This window comes from Meles meles, chromosome 1 (genome assembly GCF_922984935.1).
Source record: "Meles meles chromosome 1, mMelMel3.1 paternal haplotype, whole genome shotgun sequence".
In the NCBI taxonomy this organism is placed as follows: Eukaryota; Metazoa; Chordata; class Mammalia; order Carnivora; family Mustelidae; genus Meles; species Meles meles.
Genome location: NC_060066.1, coordinates 154,937,080 through 154,959,551, shown reverse-complemented (window position 1 = coordinate 154,959,551; position 22,472 = coordinate 154,937,080). Strand labels below are relative to the sequence as shown.

The 22,472-nt window shown below is 35.4% G+C and overlaps 1 protein-coding gene across 1 annotated transcript in view; it reads right to left on the bottom strand.

The window, feature by feature from the left end:
- LRRIQ3 (leucine rich repeats and IQ motif containing 3) overlaps positions 1–22,472 on the bottom strand; it is a 222,657-nt gene that overhangs the window by 73,935 nt on the left and 126,250 nt on the right. The window contains exon 6 of the mRNA XM_045979656.1: positions 899–1,028. Within this exon, the coding sequence (XP_045835612.1) occupies positions 899–1,028 (130 nt within the window). The remainder of the gene's footprint in view (positions 1–898; positions 1,029–22,472) is intronic.

Sequence of the window (22,472 nt, the reverse complement as noted above, 5' to 3'; positions counted from 1 at the left end):
CCACTGACAAATAAGGAACTGGTAGAGATAGACAAAGTACAACAGTTCACATACAAAGAAAATAAAAGGGGATTAAAAATACCATCATGAGTTTTAAAAAGAGAAAGATTTGATATTTAAGAATTAAAAGTTCTGAGAAAGAGAAATGAGGAGTTGTTCAATGGATTTAAAATTCTGGTAAACAAGATAAAGTTCCAGAGATCTGCTGTGCAACATTATGACTAAGGTTAACAATATTGTATTATGCACTTAAAAGTCTGTTGAGAGAGTAGGCCTCAGGGTAAGTGTTTTTATCATAATAATTTTAAAAGATTTAAGAGAAAACCTTGAGAAAATTGAAAATAATTTTATAAAAATGATTATATGATTTTTCTGTGAAAGAGGTAAAGAATGCCATCGATCACACATAAAATTTTATCAGAAAAAATTCTGCAAAAACAACAAGAAGTACACATTTAATAACCAAAATCTTATTAACATAAGACAAAATGTACCTTATTGACAAAACAATTATGTTCAAAGCCTGAAGGAAATTAAGTATTATTACTTAATTGAAATCATTTATATTAATCTAATACTTGACAGATTTCCTGAAAGAGGAACCATGCTGACATAGCTATACAGCTAGAAAGCTATCAACTCAATATGGTTCCTGCCTACACCTATTTAATTCCCCCCTTATGCTCAAAATCCAGTTCTTGATAAACATGAAATAACTTTCTGAATATGTACATTTATAAAAAATTAAATGAGATATGCATATTTTCTCTAAACGTCTCAACCTATATTTCATAGAATCGTATATTTATAGTTCAAAATTAACATGCCTAATTTCTAATGAATTTACTCTTCATCAAAATATATTAATACATACAATTTAAAAATTCATATAACTAACCTCTTTGAGAGAGATGTCTTGATTTTTTTGATTTTATACCAATTTCTTTGGTTTTTAATTCATATATAATAGAAGACACATGTTTACTCTGTTCTCTAGAATTTTTTAAATAAACAGGAGAATGTATAATCTGTGGAAACAAAATAAAAGCAATGATAAATACAATAATGTCTGTTATATACTTTTTCGAGTTCTCAAAGAACTCTCATATTTATTATACACTACAATGATTGATTTTATTTTTTTAAAAATACCAAGAAAAACCTGTGAGATAGGCAGAGTTAGGAAAAGATGTAAAGAGCTCCATTGTATATGATTTTGATAAATTGTCTATTAAGAGTTAATGATATACGTTGGACCATGCTTGAAGGGAGACTGAGGGGAAAAGGGTCCTGTCAGGAGGGTGTCATGACAAAACAAAACAAAAACCACCAAGAAAAACAAGGAATAAACAAAGAGAAGAAAGACTGTGTTGCCCAAAAAGCCTAAAGAAAGATTTAGGTTAAAAGAGGGTAGACAAAACTATTTTACAGAATACTAAAAAAGATAGTAACATTGAAAGAAAGATAAATGGGACCAGAATTATCACATTTTTTTTTTAAGATTCTTTTTATTTATTTATTTGACGGACAGAGATCACAAGTAGGCAGAGAGGCAGGCAGAGAGAGAGGAGGTAGCAGGCTCCCTGCTGAGCAGAGAGCCAGAAGTGGTGCTCGATCCCAGGACACTGGGATCATGACCTGAGCTGAAGGCAAAGGCTTTAACCCACTGAGCCACCCAGGCACCCCAAATTATCACAAATCTTAAAAGTACAAATGTATCTGGTATGTGTGGAAGGAATAACAAGAGAATATTGAAAAAAAGCTTGGTGGAGAGTTGGGGGCACCATCAGATGTAAACTAAAAATGTCTGTAAATTGTTTGGGAATATTTTAATAATTAATACTGTGTTGTCTGCCTTTGTCTTCACAGTCTATCCACCACAGTGCAAAGGATCCACCAGGTCATCAGAAACCCAGGCTTTTTCCAAATTTATCACTCTTTCTTACCCTCTATGTGGCTTCTATCCTCAAGGTTTACTCATGAGTCAAGATAGCTACTAGAGCTCTACACACAATGTCTGTATTTCAGTCAGCAAGATGGAGGAAAAGGGCAAAATGACAAAAGGGCATAGGCCATGTGTCTTAAGGTACTTTCCCAGAGGTCCTTCAAAAAACTTCTGTTTATATCTTTACTCATAGTGACAAAGGAGAGAGTAAGCAATGCAGTCTTTTTGGTAGGTACTTTGCTGCCTGGAGTAAAATTTCAGGTTTTTTACCAAAAAAGAAGAAAAGGACAGATATTGGTAGGCAACCACAGTATACAACAGAAAAAAAGATCAGAAGTTTGGAAGGGGATATACATTTGTATTTTAAGATACATTCCCAGGGACATTATGCATTCCTTGATGAGTACCACTGGCCTAAATTCTAAGGACTCACAAATACGTATCTTCAATAGTATTCCTTTCTGAGTTGTTTCTTTTTTATGTAGTACCAATGAGCTGTGCCCTTTCACCCTGGAAAATCTCACAGACATCTCATACTCGATAGAATTTAATTCCTATCTTTCCTCCAAACCTATTATAAATTATTTCTGGTTTTGGTGAATAGCACCCCCTTCATCCAAGAAGATGAGAGTCACATAAACTCTCTAATATGTGACAGCAGATAGGATTTTGAAATTTAAAAAAATAAAATCACTGTATTTCCCCTACCTTGACCTGCCTACTTGTCCAAACCTCCTTTATTCTACAATTTAGGAGAAACACTTGGATATGTTTCCTGGTGCCCTGTACTTAGAATTTTCTGCCTAAATTCTTATAATGCACAAAACAGATGTATTTAACTGAATAGCCTTGAGTTTTTATCTTTTAAATTTTATATGTGATATTCTATAATTTATTGAAAACAATCTGTCTTTATGCAATGACTCATTGTGCAAGAATTTTTAAATGCTCATGATGGATACTAGGTATTATGTAGTCTCAGTTTTATTCTTCCCTAAAAATCCTTCACTAGTTATCTTACATAATTTCTTTCCATTCTTCCTATGACAAAAATACTAGTTTTTGCTAGAAAGACAGGTAAGCAGTTATTTCTAAGCTTATACATTCTCGTTATATTAATTTTTTTTTTCTAAAGTTTGTGAAGGGGGCGCCTGGGTGGCTCAGTGGGTTAAGCGTCTGCCTTCGGCTCAGGTCATGATCTCAGGTTCCTGGGATCGAGTTCCACACCGAGCTCTCTGCTTAGCAGGGAGTCTTCTTCCCCCTCTCTCTCTGCCTGCCTCCCTGCCTAGTTGTGATCTCTGTCAAATAAATAAATAAAATCTTTTAAAAAAATAAAGTTTGTCAAGAATAACTATAACATAGCAGAATATCAACACATTATCAAAATATAACATTATTTTAAGTAATATTACTGCTATTCTCACTTGGGTCCAGTTCTTTCTATTAAACAAAGTATTACAAAAATAATGTAGACTACTCTTCTGCAATCAATTAGGTAACAATCAATTGTAAATGCTTCTTCAACCTGAAATTCATCTATCAGTCCTCTTCAATTAGTCTTCTGTATCATCATTCTTGTGTTTTCTTACTTCTATAAATTTTGCTCTATTTTTTTTTCCATTTTATTTATTTTTTCAGCGTAACAGTATTCATTCTTTTTGCTCTATTTTTATAACTACTGTCTCTCTACTAACAATGCAATTAATCATACATTAAAAATCATCCCCAATTCTATATAAACCACAAAAATGGACCCTTTAGAATGTAAAGATATGTTTAGCAATCTATTTCTACTAATAACATATTCTCCTGCCTTTCCCTGAAAGAATAAAGGAAATTTTTAAAATAAGTGTGTATCTGTCAAATCTGAGTATCTAATCTCTATGGAGGTCTGCGGCAAGATGGCAGAGAAGTAGGAGACCCTATGACCCTATTTCAACCGGTCCCCTAAAGTGAGCTAATTATGTACCATAACACTCTGAACACCCATGAAATCAGCCTGAGATGTAGGAATATACACTTCTGGATCTCTACTGGGGCAGAAGACTCCAGTGGAGAGGTAAAGCAGAGTGGGAATCTATCACAAATAAAATTAATTTATAGAACCACGAAATTTAAAAATTAGATACTGAAGGAGCACCTGGGTGGCTCAGTCAGTTAAGTGTCTCCCTTCAGCTCTGGTCATGGACCCAGACCAGCATAGCTTCTCCCTCTCCCTCTGCCTACAGCCCCCCACCCCTGGTTTGTGCTCCCTCTCTCTCTCTGTGTCAAATAAATGAATAAAATCATTTAAAAAATTAGATACTAAAATTTTACATTTTTAATATTTTTATTCTATTTAAAAATTAAATGTGTAGCTAGTAAGTTCCTTTCAGAAATATATTTTCTTTAGTTCTTCCATTTACCCTTTTTTATATACCTATGTGCCATTCCTTGTCATCATTTAAAATAATTTTCCTTTCCTTGGCTTTTATAAAAGAAGAATCTATGACAAAGTTTGCATATCTAGGAAGATGAGCATCTAAATTCCTAAGTGAACTGAGACATACACAGGCTACCAAAGTAAAGAAACTGTGCTTTTCTGTATACATAGTACAAGAAGGAAAAGAAAGGATGTGCCCCTTACTGATACTCAAAATCATGGAGAAGGAAAAGTTATCAGAAGACTGAGGATGATCTAATATCTTGTTTTTAATAGCAGAAAGTCTATCCTATTAACTGACATACCATAATCCCAATACTGGTCCTCAATAATTTTAGAAAGTAAAGTTAAGGATATTTGGTAGCATTTAGAAGAGGAATAAATCACCAGGGAGCAGTATAAGTTAACAAGTGAATATATAAGATACAATTTCATTTTTAACAGGGTTAAAATTAACTCAGCTTCAAACATCCTCTATATGATAAAACATTCTGTAGTAAGAACATTCTGTAGTATGTTCAAATAAATGTTTTCATAACTTTGGAAAGATAACATGATTCAATGCAGATCAGAGATGTTGAGTCATCACATGAAAGAGAGTAAGGATTCATAAAATGATGCAACCTGAAGTGAGATCTCTAATGTCATAAGCACGATCAATATTTATGCAAATGATTTGAATAATAATAAAGGAAATGTTTATGACATTTTTAGGTGAGGTGTCAAAAGAACAAAACCAGTTAACACAAGATAGAAATTTTAAATATTTTCAACAGACAGGGGCAATCAACCAAATTAAACAGATGAAATGTAATAGAAATAAATATTACAATTGGGCAAAATGCATTTCATCACTGTAATATATAATGTAATTTAAAATCATGAGTGATAAGAGGATACAATATTGTAATTAAAATAGCAAATTAAGAGTCCATTGTAGGATGACCTTATGCTATATTATTTTATCTAGAATGAAGAAAATCACAAATATTACCATATGTGTAATATGACCATATGTCTTACCATATTAATTTCTGATGAGAACCATAGCTGAAGCACTATGTCAGGTCAGGGCAACATATTTTCAGATGAGGATAGATAATCTGGAACGTGAAAAGAGAGCAGCCTACCTACTAAGTTATTTTTAAAGTAAGCCCTATATATTTTTATATATATATATAAAATATATATATTTTATAAATAAGCCATATTTAAATCCAGAGTAGAAAAGAGGCAACAAAGAAAGATTCAGGCTTCTTACCTCCCCCAATTACCACCTCCCTCATCTTATAAAATGATAGCAGACTCTTGTTCAAACCACAAGAACTTAGAATTTGTTCTCTATTTTATGCTCTTTCCTGAAACTCTATATCTAAGCCATCAGCAAATCTTGACAATTATACCTCCTAAATGTATTTCAAATCTGTCTTCTTCTCTTCCTTTTTGTATTACCTCTCTAGTCTAAGCTATAGTCACCCCTTCTAACCACAAATGGTCTTCTGTTGGCCTCTGCCTTCACACCAGATCTTAAAAGATTCAGTTACTTTTATCAAAAGATAAATCTGATCATGTTTATTTTTAGCTTTACATTTCCTGATTGCTGTCCAAGGTGCCAGTCCTTACTATGAGCTTGAAAAGCCAGCAAATATGGCCCTGGGTCACATTGTCAAATTCATTTCATTCTACCCTTGACTTTATTCATCACACTCTTACAACACTGGATTTCATTCAGTCCTTTGAACCCAACACAAAACAATCTACTCCAGGCACTCCAAGCCTCCTACTCCTTATGCAAGCTCTTTGTTCTATCTAGAATACACTCCTACACTTTTCATGACTAGTTTCTCATCCTTCAGGTCTTAACTTTTATCTCCTCAGAAAAACATTCTATGGCAATCTTATGAGAACTAGAACTTCTCCTATTACTCTATCTCAGCAACCTATTTATTTTATTTACATTTATCACGATTTGTTCACTTGGATTATAACTTGGTTTTCACTTTTTGTTTTTTCCTAGAATCCATCTAGTTCACCAGGGTAAGGACTTTGCCTGTCTTCCTTACTTAGTGCCAAGAATGGCCCCTGACACTCAGCAAATATTCAATAATTATATGCTAAATGTGTAATAAATAGTAGCAAAGACAAGTACTAGAGGGAATGAGTGGAGGTTTAGGAACTTTGGTTCAATATACTATAAAGTGAAACTCCCTTTTCAGAGTGAGTCCGACCAGACATAATTTAAAGATAAATTCCTAGCTTGCATTTTTTAAAGGATTCTATCCCAAATAACACTTTCCAACATTTTCTCTTTTAATCCTGAAATCTCCACACTGTACAGTTACTCCAAAGTTTTTTACTCAGCAACATGTTTACAATACTTTCATCCCCTTTTTCACCATGTACATCAACTTAAACTCTTAATTTTCCAGAGTCTCTTCTACTTAACCATTCCTCAATATGTTACACGTACAAAAAGCATAAACATAATCATCTGGTAAGAATAATTATACATCTACTTGGGCACATCACTCTACTGTCTGTTGTTCTCATCACAATAAACCAGAGAACCAAATGGCAATGAAAGAGCTCTCCTTTGACAGTACTGAGTAGAAAAGCTAGGAAAAAATAATCTATAATAGCTACAAAAGCTGGGAGAGACATATGTATACGAATTAATCTCACATAATCATAAGAAAAAGACTTTCAGAACATTACTGAAAATTGGAATAGATTAAATGAGGTGCTATAGAACTCCCTATAATTGACAAACTAAGTACATGCTTGTAAAATATCAGATGCATGATTGTACCAGATATTTATTTTCCCCAAGAGAGATGACAATTAACATTTAAAAATTGAGAAGTGGTGACAGTGGCAACAATTTTCTCTACTTTCTAGACCAAGGGTAAATATTTTATACTACACTCTTCTGTCTCAGAAAATCAAGACTCATTTTCAATCCTTAACAGTTTGAGTTAGTGTTAGTTAGTGTTCTAAGACTGTAGTTTTGTTTTCAGATTATGTATTACACAAATCAGAGCCCTTTAATTTTAAAGCATATTATAAGTCTTTAACCATAGCAGATTAACAGAGACTCAATGTTATATTATCTATTTGTATACTATTTATACTATAATTGACCAAGCATTTGCTTTGTCTACACTATATATGGTCATTTTAAGGGGGCTCCATTTGAAGGATTATCTCAAAAACCTCTTTAGAATCATTAGTTCTTTGGTATCCTACCACCTATTTTCTCTTGCTTTTGTTCCCGTTCCTCTTCCCAGCTAAGACATCATCTTTAAAAGTGCTAACTTTAGTAATATGCTAAAACCCAAACTAAAAATGGTACCCTCTTTCATCTGAATGAAAACTGTTAACTCTACTGTTTGGCTACGTAGCCTCTCATTCAGTTTAGTAAGCAATAGCTTCAACAGACTAGAGGCTAACATACACTTGAACTCTGCTTTTAAGACTGAGTGATGGTTGGGGGAGGAGTCAAGATGGCAGAGAAGTAGCAGGCTGAGACTATACCAGGTAGCAGGAGATCAGCTCGATAGCTTATCTAAACATTGCAAACACCTACAAATCCAACAGGAGATGGAAGAGAAGAAGAACAGCAATTCTAGAAACAGAAAATCAACCACTTTCTGAAAGGTAGGACTGGCGGAGAAGTGAATCTAAAACGACGGAAAGATAGAAAGCGGGGGGAGGGGCCGGCTCCCGGCAAGCAGCAGAGCAATGGAGCACAAAATCAGGACTTTTAAAAGTCTGTTCCACTGAGGGACTTTGCTCCAGAGGCTAAACCGGGGTGAAGCCCATGCGGGGTCAGTGAGGCCCCAGGTCCCGCAGGGTCACAGAAGGATCGGGGATGTCGGAGTGTCACAGAGCTCACAGGTGTTAGAACGGAGAAGCCGGCTACAGAGACAGAGCCAAGGACTGAACTCTCAGAGAGCTCGGGGTTACCTTGAACTGGTCGTGGGCTGGGTGAGCTTGGAGCGTGGCTGGAGGCTGGGGATATGGGAGTGATTGGGTGCTGTCCTCTGGGGGCGCACTAAGGAGTGGGGCCCCGGGCTCTCGACTCCTCTGGGCCGAAGATTAGGAGGCCGCCATTTTCATTCTCATCCTCTGGAACTCTACGGAAAGTGTTCAGGGAACAGAAGCTCCCAAAAGCGAACCCGAGCGGATTATTTAGTCCGGCCCCCAGTAAGGGCGGTGCAATTCCACCTTGGGCAAAGACACTTGAGAGTCACTACAACAGGCCCCTCCCCCAGAAGATCAATGAAATATCCAGCCAGGACGAAGTTCATCTATCAAGGAAAGCAGGTTCAATACCTAAGACAGCAGCGGAATTCCAGAGGAGGAGAAAGCAAAGCACGGAACTCATGGCTTTCTCCCCATGATTCTTTCGTCTTGCGGTTAATTCAATTTTTTTTTCCAATTTTTTTTCTCTTTTCTTCTTCTGCTAAATTTTTTAAAACTTTTACCCTTTTCTTTTTTACCATTTTTTGGCTAGTTTATCTAAAATATATATTTTTTCTTTCTTTTTTATATTTTTTCTTTATTTGTTTTATTTTTTAAATTTTTTTCTTTTTTTCTAAACCTCATTGTATCCCCTTTCTCCACTCCACAATTTGGGGTCTCTTCTGATTTGGTTACAGTGCATTTTTCTGGGGTCTTTGCCACCCTTTTAGTATTTTATTTGATCCTTCATATCCTCTTATCTGGACAAAATGACAAGGTGGAAAAAATCACCACAAACAAAAGAACAAGAGGCAATACCGAAGGCTAGGGACCTAATCAACACAGACATTGGTAATATGTCAGATCAAGAGTTCAGAATGACGATTCTGAACGTTCTAACTGGGCTCGAAAAAGGTATGGAAGATATTAGAGAAACCCTCTCTGGAGATATTAAAGCCCTTTCTGGAGAAATTAAAGAACTAAAATCTAACCAAGTTGAAATCAAAAAAGCTATTAATGAGGTGCAATCAAAAATGGAGGCCCTCACTCCTAGGATAAATGAGGCAGAAGAAAGAATTAGTGATATAGAAGACCAAATGACAGAGAATAAAGAAGCCGAGCAAAAGAGGGACAAACAGCTACTGGACCACGAGGGGAGAATTCGAGAGATAAATGACACCATAAGACAAAACAACATTAGAATAATTGGGATTCCAGAAGAAGAAGAAAGAGAGAGGGGAGGAGAAGGTCTATTGGAGAGAATTATTGTAGAGAATTTCCCTAATATGGCAAAGGGAACAAGCATCAAAATCCAAGAGGTGCAGAGAACCCCCCCTCAAAGTCACCACACCCCATCACTTAATAGTAAAATTTACAAGTCTTAGCAACAAAGAGAAAATCCTGAAAGCAGCCCGAGAAAAGAAATCAGTAACATACAATGGCAAAAATATTAGATTGGCAGCAGACTTAACCACAGAGACCTGGCAGGCCAGAAAGAGCTGGCATAATATATTCAGAGCCCTAAATGAGAAAAACATGCAGCCAAGAATACTCTATCCAGCTAGGCTATCAGTGAAAATAGAAGGAGAGATAAAAAGCTTCCAGGACAAACAAAAACTGAAAGAATTTGCAAACACCAAACCAGCTCTACAGGAAATATTGAAAGGGGTCCTCTAAGTAAAGAGAGAGACAAAAAGTAGTAGATGAGAAAGGTACAGAGACAATATACAATAACAGTCACCTTACAGGCTAATAATGGCACTAAATTCATATCTCTCAATAGTTACCCTGAATGTTAATGGGCTAAATGCCCCAATCAAAAGACACAGGGTATCAGAAAGGATAAAAAAACAAAACCCATCAATATGTTGCCTACAAGAAACTCATTTTAGACCCAAAGACACCTCCAGATTTAAGTGAGGGGGTGGAAAACTATTTACCATGCTAATGGGCATCAGAAGAAAGCTGGGGTGGCAATCTTTATATCAGATCAATTAGATTTTAAGCCAAAGACTATAATAAGAGATGAGGAAGGACACTATATCCTACTCAAAGGGTCTGTCCAACAAGAAGATCTAACAATTTTAAATATCTATGCCCCTAACGTGGAAGCAGCCAACTATATAAACCAGTTAATAACAAAATCAAAGAAACATATCAATAATAATACAATAATAGTAGGGGACTTTAACACTCCCCCCACTGAAATGGACCGATCATCCAAGCAAAAGATCAACAAGGAAATAAAGGCCTTAAATGATACACTGGACCAGATGGACATCACAGATATATTCAGAACATTTCATCCCAAAAAAACAGAATACACATTCTTCTCCAGTGCACATGGAACCTTCTCCAGAATAGACCACATCCTGGGTCACAAATCAGGTCTCAACAGGTATCAAAAGATTGGGATCATTCCCTGCATATTTTCAGACCACAATGCTCTGAAGCTAGAACTCAATCACAAGAGGAAAGCTGGAAAGAACCCAAATACATGGAGACTAAACAGCATCCTTCTAAAGAATGAATGGGTTAACCAGGAAATTAAAGAAGAATTGAAAAATTCATGGAAACAAATGATAATGAAAACACAACGGTTCAAAATCTGTGAGACACAGCAAAGGCAGTCTTGAGAGGAAAATATATAGTGGTACAAGCCTTTCTCAAGAAACAAGAAAGGTTTCAAGTACACAATCTAACCCTACACCTAAAGGAGCTGGAGAAGGAACAAGAAAGAAACCCTAAACCCAGCAGGAGACGAGAAATCATAAAGATCAGAGCAGAAATCAATGAAATAGAAACCAAAAAAAAAAAAAAAAAAAAAAAAAAAAAAAAAAAAAAAAACAATAGAAAAAAATCAATGAAACTAGGAGCTGGTTCTTTGAAAGAATCAATAAGATTGATAAACCCCTGGCCAGACTTATCAAAAAGAAAAGAGAAAGGACCCAAATAAATAAAATATGAATGAAAGAGGAGAGATCACAACTAACACCAAAGAAATACTGACAATTATAAGAACATACTATGAGCAACTCTACACCAACAAATTTGACCATCTGGAAGAAATGGATGCATTCCTAGAGACATATAAACTACCACAACTGAACCAGGAAGAAATAGAAAACCTGAACAGGCCCATAACCAGTAAGGAGATTGAAATAGTCATCAAAAATCTCCAAACAAACAAAAGCCCAGGGCCAGATGGCTTCCCAGAGGAATTCTACCAAACATTTAAAGAAGAACTAATTCCTATTCTCCTGAAACTGTTCCAAAAAATAGAAAAGGAAGGAAAACTTCCAAACTCATTTTATGAGGCCAGCATCACGTTGATCCCAAAACCAGACAAGAATCCCACCAAAAAAGAGAACTACAGACCAATATCCTTGATGAACACAGATGCCAAAATTCTCACCAAAATACCAGCCAATAGGATCCAATAGTAAATTAAAAGGATTATTCACCACGACCAAGTGGGATTTATTCCAGGGCTGCAAGGTTGGTTCAACATCTGCAAATCAATCAATGTGATACAACACATTAATAAAAGAAAGAACAAGAACCATATGATACTCTCAATAGATGCTGAAAAAGCATTTGATAAAGTAAAGCATCCCTTCCTGATCAAAACTCTTCAAAGTGTAGGGATAGAGGGCACATACCTCAATATTATCAAAGCCATCTATGAAAAACCCACCGCAAATATCATTCTCAATGGAGAAAAACTGAAAGCTTTTCCGTTAAGGTCAGGAACACGGCAGGGATGTCCATTATCACCACTGCTATTCAACATAGTACTAGATGTCCTAGCCTCGGCAATCAGACAACAAAAAGAAATTAAAGGCATCCAAATTGGCAAAGAAGAAGTCAAACTATCACTCTTCACAGATGATATGATACTATATGTGGAAAACCAAAAAGACTCCACTCCAAAACTGCTACAACTTGTACAGGAATTCAGTAAATTGTCAGGATATAAAATCAATGCACAGAAATCAGTTGCATTTCTGTACACCACAACAAGACAGAAGAAAGAGAAATTAAGGAGTCAATCCCATTTACAATTCCACCCAAAACTATAAGATACCTAGGAATAAACCTAACCAAAGAGACTAAGAATCTATACACAGAAAATTATAAAGTACTCATGAAAGAAATTGGGGAAGACACAAAGAAATGGAAAAATGTTCCATGCTCCTAGATTGGAAGAATAAATATTGTGAAAATGTCTATGCTGTCTAAAGCAATCTACATATTTAATGCAATCTCTATCAAAATACCATCCATTTTTTTCAAAGAAATGGAACAAATAATCCTAAAATTTATATGGAACCAGAAAAGACCTCGAATAGCCAAAGGAATATTGAAAAAGAAAGCCAAGGTGGGTGGCATCACAATTCCGGACATCAAGCTCTATTACAAAGCTGTCATCATCAAGACAGCATGGTACTGGCACAAAAACAGACACATAGATCAGTGGAACAAAATAGAGAGCCCAGAAATAGACCCTCAACTCTATGGCCAACTAATCTTCGACAAAGCAGGAAAGAATGTCCAGTGGAAAAAAGACAGCCTCTTCAATAAATGATGCTGGGAAAATTGGACAGCCACATGCAGAAAAATGAAATTGGACCACTTCCTTACACCACACACGAAAATAGACTCAAAATGGATGAAGGACCTCAATGTGAGAAAGGAATCCATCATAATCCTTGAGGAGAACACAGGCAGCAACCTCTTCGACCTCAGCCGCAGCAATATCTTCCTGGGCACATCGGCAAAGGCAAGGGAAGCAAGGGCAAAAATGAACTATTGGGATTTCATCAAGATCAAAAGCTTTTGCACAGCAAAGGAAACAGTTAACAAAACCAAAAGACAACTGACAGAATGGGAGAAGATATTTGGAAACGACATATCAGATAAAGGGCTAGTATCCAAAATCTATAAGGAACTTAGCAAACTCAATACCCAAAGAACAAACAATCCCATCAAGAAATGGGCAGAGGACATGAACAGACATTTCTGCAAAGAAGACATCCAGATGGCCAACAGACACATGAAAAAGTGCTCCACATCACTCGGCATCAGGGAAATACCAATCAAAACCACAATGAGATATCACCTCACACCAGTCAGAATGGCTAAAATTAACAAGTCAGGAAATGAGAGATGCTGGCGAGGATGCGGAGAAAAGGGAACCCTCCTACACTGTTGGTGGGAATGCAAGCTGGTGCAACCACTCTGGAAAACTGCATGGAGGTTCCTCAAAATGTTGAAAATAGAACTACCCTATGACCCAGCAATTGCACTACTGGGTATTTACCTTAAAGATACAAACGTAGTGATCCGAAGGGGCACGTGTACCCGAATGTTTATAGCAGCAATGTCTACAATAGCCAAACTATGGAAAGAACCCACATGCCCATCAACAGATGAATGGATAAAGAAGAGGTGGTATATATACACAATGGAATACTATGCAGCCAGCAAAAGAAATGAAATCTTGCTATTTGCGATGACGTGGATGCAACTAGAGGGTATCATGCTTAGTGAAATAAGTCAATCGGAGAAAGACAACTATCATATAATCCCCCTGATATGAGGATTTGGAGATGCAACATGGGGGGTTAGGGGGGTAGGAGAAGAATAAATGGAACAAGATGGGATTGGGAGGGAGACAAACCATAAATGACTCTTAATCTCACAAAACAAACTGGGGTTGCTGGGGGGAGGTGGGATTTGGAGAGGGGGAGCGTGTTATGGACATTGGGGAGAGTATGTGCTATCGTGAGTTCTGTGAAGTGTGTAAACCTGGTGATTCATAGACCTGTACCCCTGGGGATAAAAATACATTGTATGTTTATTTAAAAAAAAAAAAAAAAGGAAAGATGAATACCCAACTTTTGTAGCAACATGGACGGGACTGGAAGTGATTATGCTGAGTGAAATAAGTCAAGCAGAGAGAGTCAAGTATCATATGGTTTCACTTATTTGTGGAGCATAACAAATGACATGGAGGACATTGGGAAATGGAGAGGAGAAGGAAGTTGAGGGAAATTGGAAGGGGAGGTGAACCATAAGAGACTATGGACTCTGAAAGACAACCTGAGGGTTTTGAAGGGGCGGGGGTGGGAGGTTGGGGGAACCAGGTGGTGGGTAATAGGGAGGGCACGTATTGCATGGAGCACTTGGTGTTGTGCAAAAACAATGAGTACTGTTACGCTGAAAAAATAAATTAATTAATTTAAAAAAAAGACTAAGTGATGGTTAACAGGGGAAAAAAACATGGAAAGGGGAATGATTTAAAATAAAGTTTTGATCATGATTTTTTATTTCTAGTTTTGTATTTTAAAATAAATTAGCTTTATCTGGTGCTCATGGAGAATCAACAGCAATACCCAGCGGTGAGTTGGGATTGTTTAATGTTCATCAAATAGCTACTGAGGGCACCCTACTTACTGACTTCTGAGAAAAATTACTTTTTAGTATAGTCCCCTAGAAAAAACTGACAGGTTTAACTGATATTTGAAGAACTGTTATTATCTTGTATTTGTTCCCAGTCTTACTTTATCTTAACAAAGATGACTAGAAATGATAATACTCTGGATACATGAGGAAGAGAATTCACAAAGGATGACCTGGATAAACAAATATAGGACACACAGAAGATAGAGAAAGAAGTACGACATTTCTCTTCTATATAAAATGTAGCCACAGGAAATGAAGGTGACTGAATATTATATTTTGCTGCAAATGTCCATTTAAAGAACACATGGGGAAAAAAGAATAATGGGTATGTTCCCTCAATTAAAGAATGGTTAAGGTCTAAGGTCCATCATTACCAAGATTAGAGGTGCTAAGTTACTGAGGCCTACTCTGTCTGCTGCATTCCTGTGGATACTTGCTAGTAGCGGTTGTCAAACCCAGTAAAAAGAGATGCTGCAAACTTCCATAAAGATTTTAGAATAGGTTATAATTTCAAGTTGAGAGAACATAGTGCTAGTTCATTAATAATAATAATTGGTATTAGATAGAGTAAGCAAAAGGCATGAAAACTTTTGCAGTATACAGATTTATGTTTCTTTAAAAGACTCATTATTATTTGTTTATTATTATATATATTTTATATATTGACATATTAAATATATATTTACTTATTATTTACATGACAATGCAATTCTATTTGAAGTCGTATTTTTACTAACATATTGATTATACTGTCTGATAGCCAATGTATTATATAGTAATAATTTAGAATAATTCTGTATCTGGTTTACCTAAAGACCACATTTTTAAAAGTGTATAACTCTACAAATATTATTTTGTTTAAAACTTTCAAAGCACTTATGCATTCTACCTTATAGCATAGTTAAGTACATTTCTCACCCCTAGAAGAAATTATTCTCTCTGAGGACTGGGTCTGTGGTTTACTTATCTCGATATCCCTGCACCACTTTTTGGATTGGATTCTTCAACCTCTGTTGCAGTATCAACTCACAAATAACAAAAAAGGATTGAGAAATTTGATTAGTTTATTCAACAAATATGTATTGAGTGCCAACTACATCCATGGCACCATGCTAGGCATCAGTACAAAGCTATTATTTTGTGAATACTTAAATTGTAGACTTCTTGAAATATTTCATAATTTAATGATTAATGTTCTATGTATATATGGAAAACACAGGAAGCAAGATAAGAAATTCAAAGTGAGAAAAACTTTGTTTCTAATTAAATGCGATTTGATTAAACTGAAACTGAGGATATCTACAGAGAGACAAAGACACAGAGAGGGAGAGAGATAGTTGAGAACATAGGCTTTAATGGCTTAATACCAAACACATTCCTAGTTTGTTTTGTGAGATTAAGGGTCATTTATGGTTTGTCTCCCTCCCAATCCCATCTTGTTTCATTTATTCTGCTGGGGGTTGCTCAGGGGAGGTGGGGTTTGGAGAGGGGGAGGGTGTTATGGACATTGGGGAGGGTATATGCTATCGTGAGTGCTGTGAAGTGTGTAAACCTGGTGATCCACAGACCTGTACCCCGGGGATAAAAATACATTATATGTTTATAAAAAAAAAAAAAAGAAAGGATGAATACCCAACTTTTGTAGCAACATGGACAGGACTGGAAGTGATTATGCTGAGTGAAATAAGTCAAGCAGAGAGAGTCAAGTATCATATGGTTTCACTTATTTGTGGAGCATAATAAATGACATGGTGGACATTGGGAGATGGAGAGGAGAAGGACGTTGAGGAAAATTGGAAGGGGAGGCGAGCCATAAGAGACTATGGACTCTGAAAGACAACCTGAGGGTTTTGAAGGGGCAGGGGTGGGAGGTTGGGGGAACCAGGTGGTGGGTAATAGGGAGGGCACGTATTGCATGGAGCACTTGGTGTTGTGCAAAAACAATGAATACTGTTATGCTGAAAAAATAAATAAATTAATTAAAATTTAAAAATTTTAAAAATACTAAATACATTCCTAATAATAATCTGCATTTATTAATCCTTATGTGTTATTTAGTTATGATATTTTTAAATCAGTAAATCTAATCATTTTGAAATGAAAAGAGACAGGGTATATATTCAGCAGTATAGGTTAATACTGCTTAAGTGATCACCAAATGAGATAAGTTTATATGGTGGTGTAAAATTTAATGACGGGCAACAAAACAGAATTTTCTAAAGAAAAGAAAAAAACTTTTCCTTACTAGTAACATATATAGCTCAAGAGTCTATATTTCTGTGTGTATTTAACAATGCCCACATTTCTTAGAAGAGAAAAAAGAACAGATAGAGACTGCCAACATTTTACTGATGTTTATAGGTTGCTCTCCTTTACCCTAAGTATCTTAAGCAAATCCAGAATTTTAGAGAGTGTATATGTTTTAAATTAGGGTTTAGAATCTAAGGAAGCAGTTCTCTCTCTCTCTTTCTCTTTCTCGCACGCGCACATACACACACACACACACACACACACACAATCCTCAATAAATTAAGAGAGTAACCATATACATAATTATGCTTCTAAGTAAAGCACTTTGTAACCAACTTAAATATGCTTTATGCATACATATTGATAAACTATCAAATTGATTCAATAAGAATTACTTGGGTAATATTTTCTGAAATTGAAGTTTTAGCCTTCTGCAACTGGGAGTAACATACTCATTTGGGAGTTTAAGATATTGTAAATATTACTTCAAATAAGCTTTTATTACACTACTAAGGACTAAAATGACTATTTCAAATGCAGTTTAATTATGTTCTTTCCTTCTGAATGCTATATATGTGCTAGGAACTGCAGGGTGGAGGGAGAGAGACTGACTAAGTGCTATCACTGGCCCTGGTTAGCCATCCCTAAAGTTCTATAGCCCCAGAACAAATCTCTGGGTTGGCTTGACTTCAGAGTATTCAGTACAACTTCTTTAACAACCTCAGCTCTACTGCACTTATAGGAAATATTTCAGCTATGGTCCAGAGTTTATTATTTACATGAGGTCCAGTATTGCTATAGCTGAATAAAAGGACTCAAAACTGTAGTCACCAAAACTTTAAAAGATACAAACAGGCTTATTTTAGGATTGTAAGGTATTAGAGCAGGTATTGCCAGAATTTTTAAATTCATTAAACATCAACTGAAATATTAAAAAAAAAAATGCCTGCAACTTACTATGAGCCCCTCTAGGCTTTCCAAGTGAATATTGTCATTAAACACCCATGCTTAGATGGAATATCTCTACAACTATCCCCAACAGACCAGAAAGCAGCAGTGTGATAGTTAATATTTTCTAAGTCATGGAACTTAAATTTATTATAAGGAATTCTATGTCAATTTCTAGATGACTCATAAAACATTAATTTTTGTCATTCAAGGCACAGACCAATATTGAAATACATAGAAACAGACACTCTCTTACCTTGAACAAATAAAAATTCATTCTAAGTAAATGATAAAGAATGGGTCATTTTATTGATTTTGTTATCTTTTTTATTAGAAAAAGATGGACAGCTTGAAAATTCTGAATTATCAGTTTTGTAAAACAAAATTTTTATGATGGTAAGTTTCACTGGATTTAAAAATGGTAATATTAACTTTCTTGTATGAGGAAGTAAATAATTTCATGATCATTTTTATGCAAGTTTCAAACTGTTAAAATATCCTGGCTTGGATGAATTACTAAATGTATTTCTCTTTTCAACTTTACACTTATCTTGTGTGTATAGCTGATATCCCTAGTGTCCAATCAGAGACAGGTTTTCATCCTGTTGTCCAGGGAATGATGTGCACAATTCCTTTTGACACTGATGAGAGGTGAATACATAAATCCAGCCCACTTCAGTGAAAATTGACCCATAATTTTTTTTTACCCTGAAGAAAAATACAGTGATAAAGTTTAAAGATGGAAAAAAAATACAGTTAAACTCTTGAGGTGTACCATTAGTTAATGATAGTCAGCAAATATTATATTTTGCCTTGAGGACAGCGAGCTCCAAATTTGCTTTCAGGTGCTCACGAATTCTAATAATCATGGTTCTATGTGATAGCAAGAAACCTAAAAGTATGAATGATAGATTTTTTACATTTCAATGAATTCAAAAATTTAACTTAAAAAGGAAAGATATGCTTTTTATATATTTTCTCCTATATCTACTCTTCACTGAGATGTTTCTTTAAGAAATGAGTATGGGGGGAGCATGGGTGGCTCAGAGGGTTAAGCCTCTGCCTTCGGCTCTGTTCATGATCCCAGGGTCCTGGGATCAAGCCCTGCATCAGACTCAGCTTATCCCTCTCTGCTCAGCGGGAGCCTGCTTCCCACTCTCTCTCTCTCTGCCTGCCTGTCTGCCTACTTGTGACCTCTCTTTGTCAAATAAATAAATAAAATCTTTAAAAGAAAAAAAAAGAAATGAGTATGGGCATTTCCTATATATTTAGTAATGGAGAATATCCATTATTTCCCACACAAAGACTATGCCCCAATTAAAAAAAAAATGGATCTTGGATAAGGCTCTAATGTTGTCTCTGAACTAGTATTTTCAAGATTTATCAACATTCTTAAGATCTGGGGGAAAAAATTACTTAGCATAGTGGGTCAGATTAATTGCCCCTATTCCAAGTACCCTACCTCTAATTGTATCAAAAAGAAACATGCTGCAAAAAGTTATGGCTCTTCATTTTCATTTTTTTAAATAATTCATTAAAAATTAATTCATTAATTTATCTATATAATTTATTTTTAGTTTGTTTATATAATCAGCCTATAACATTTCTGGAATAATGAATTTTATTATAGTGACCACAGTGTGGAGTAACCCCTTTATCTTCTTTATCTTTGAAAGGTATTCTAGGTTCTAGTGAGTGTAACAGCACTGGCAAAAAAATGTTTTATATACATAGTTCATAACTTTGTAAGATCTTTTTGCACTGTTTTATTTTTGACTTGCATCTTACTTTCATCTGTCATCTTTCAATGATAACCTTATTTCTTCCTGCCCACATAGAAAAAGCTCAATGATAAACAGATTTCTGTTAGCTACTTTCTTCAAAGTAGCATGGTGGAATAATATTTTAAGAAAATATACTAAAATTATTCCATGAGTTATAATTCAAAATAATGTAAGTAGAGTTTAGATTATACTTCTTTTAAATGCAACAAATAGTATTTTCAGTCAGTAAATATTTGTTAAGTGCCTCCTATGTGCATTTCACTGTGCTAGATAAAGGGTGGCAAAACAAAATAAGAACTTAAGGTGAATAAATGAAGGCATTTTAGTGCCTGCTTTATGTACAGAGCATTTGATGGTATACATTGTAGAAAGAAGGCAATGTGTTAGAATGGAGGTGAATTGGAACGAAGACACAAAACAATGCTAAAATTTTATATATCAGCTCTATCTATGAAAAAGAAAAGACTTTGCTTTCAATAATTGGCTAATTCGTAGCAGCCAAGATCAAATATAGTTAATTTTATACTGGAATCTCTCACAATAGGCAGCAATGGTTCTGTCTTGAAGAAAAAGCTGTTGATGAGATACACTCTGTTTGGGTAATCACCCTTTCCCTCCTTTGGAGCTATTAAATCCTCAAATACAGACTCCACTCTCCAATTCTAGGGCCTAAGATAAGAGACAATTAGCTTCTCTGGAGCAATACTTAGAGTTCCCTATTAATTTACATTTGCTCAAAGCCTGACACATAATTCTGGTAATTAATTTTTTATCTCCTTCTGAGCCTTCATCACTCTATTTGCCTTCGCCATGTTTCCCAGTTCTAACTTGACATCTGCCTTGGGCCATTTCCCAAGCCTTCATTCCAGCAATGCAATCTCTGACACCAGTTTTCTTCTTAAGACAGTCCTTTAACACAGTGTCTAGGCCTTGATACTTGAGGACAGATCTCATTAATACCAGCTTTCTATTTCAACCTGACCCAATTTCAATGTTGCTAAGCTTTTCATAGTAGTTCATCAATTGTTGCTAGCCATGTGATGGTGAGTAAAGGTGACAGTACTCATTAGATGTGGAGCTACTTACCAAACTGACTTTCCTTTGCTAGTTCCTCAAACCAACCATTCTGTGTCTCCTGTACTACTTCAGTGGTCAAGCCCAAATTCTTTCTTAATTAACCTAACCAATTTTACTTTAATTAAAATACCTTTTCCTGTGAATAATAAGATAAAATGTAAAAGTTCCCATTTGAATGCCACAGTAAATACTGTAAATGTCATCAGAAGGTTGACCTCATTGTAAAGCATCTTGAAGAAAATGGGAACATGAATTAGGCAGATGTGAAAAAGTAGATGATGCTTAATTTACATAAGGAAATCATGTGGCAAACAGGTAAGAATAAACAAAGAGACTGGAGACTGAACCAGCTGAAGTATACTGTTTATAACAGAATAATGAGAAAAAAAATTGAAAATATAAAATGAAATAAAATTTAAAAAGGTTCTGAAATCCGCAGCCTCTATTATGCTCTTTCATCTTTCATTTGGAAACCTTCCTACATTTTCTTGTCATCTGTCTATGATATTTTACTATCAAGAAAACTTTAGTCTGATGGCTATAAGATTTCTCTCTTTACTCTCTTCTTTATATCACAAATAAAACAATTAAATAACCATTCTAACATTTGGTCACCCACTATCCTATACAAAAGTTTGAATAACAAGTGTAACTTGTTGATTCTAAGTAATTTCACAGGTATAACAGCACATATGGTATTAAAATGTAGAGAGACTATTGCTTGTCAAATCATTTTAAGCACGAAGGTGAAAATCAAAATATCCATTAACAGCCCTACCCAACTTTACTTTCCACAATTCCTCTCATAAATCTCTTAGTATAGTTAGGATAGTTTCCTTTCCATTCACATATCTTCCAAGCTAAGTCTCATCTTCACAGCTTTGTCCATATATTTTTTTAAATGTTACTCTTGATCTTTTCTTGACATTAAATTTTTTATATGTTCCACCACACATCTGATGCTTAACTATACAGACATAGTGTCATTATCTCATCTAAACAACAAATTCATTTTTTAAAAGATTTTATTTATTTGAGAGAGAGAGAGAGAGAGAAGGAGAGGGAGGGAGAGAGCACAAGCCAGGGGGAGGGGGAGAAACAGAGAGAGGGGGAGAAGCAGATTCCCCACTGAGCAAGGGGCCCAATGTGGGACTTGATCCCAGAACCCTGAGATCATGACCTGAGCCAAATGCAGACACTCGGCCGACTGAGCCACCCAAGTGCCCTAAACAACAAATTCCTAAAGACCAAAAAAACTCCACTCTTCTTCATTTCCTTAAAGCATGCTAAGGTGGAAAAATAAAAACATTAAAGAACATAAAATTAGAAATTTAAACCAAGTTTAACACTCCTATAAGGTAGCTATATTGGTACTTATTTATAAATATAAACTTATGTATATATCTATTGCCTTTAAAATATGCAGGCACAGCTGCTTTTATGATTAAAAGGGTCATGAAATCATACTATACTACCAGTGGAATAAACAAGTGTTCTATGGATGGACAAACCATCAATTGTTTCTAAGGCCTTTGAATATTCTTTTCATTTGTCAACTCTCAGAAACTTGCTCTTCATATCAGATTTTCTATTCATGCATGAATCTTAAAATTGC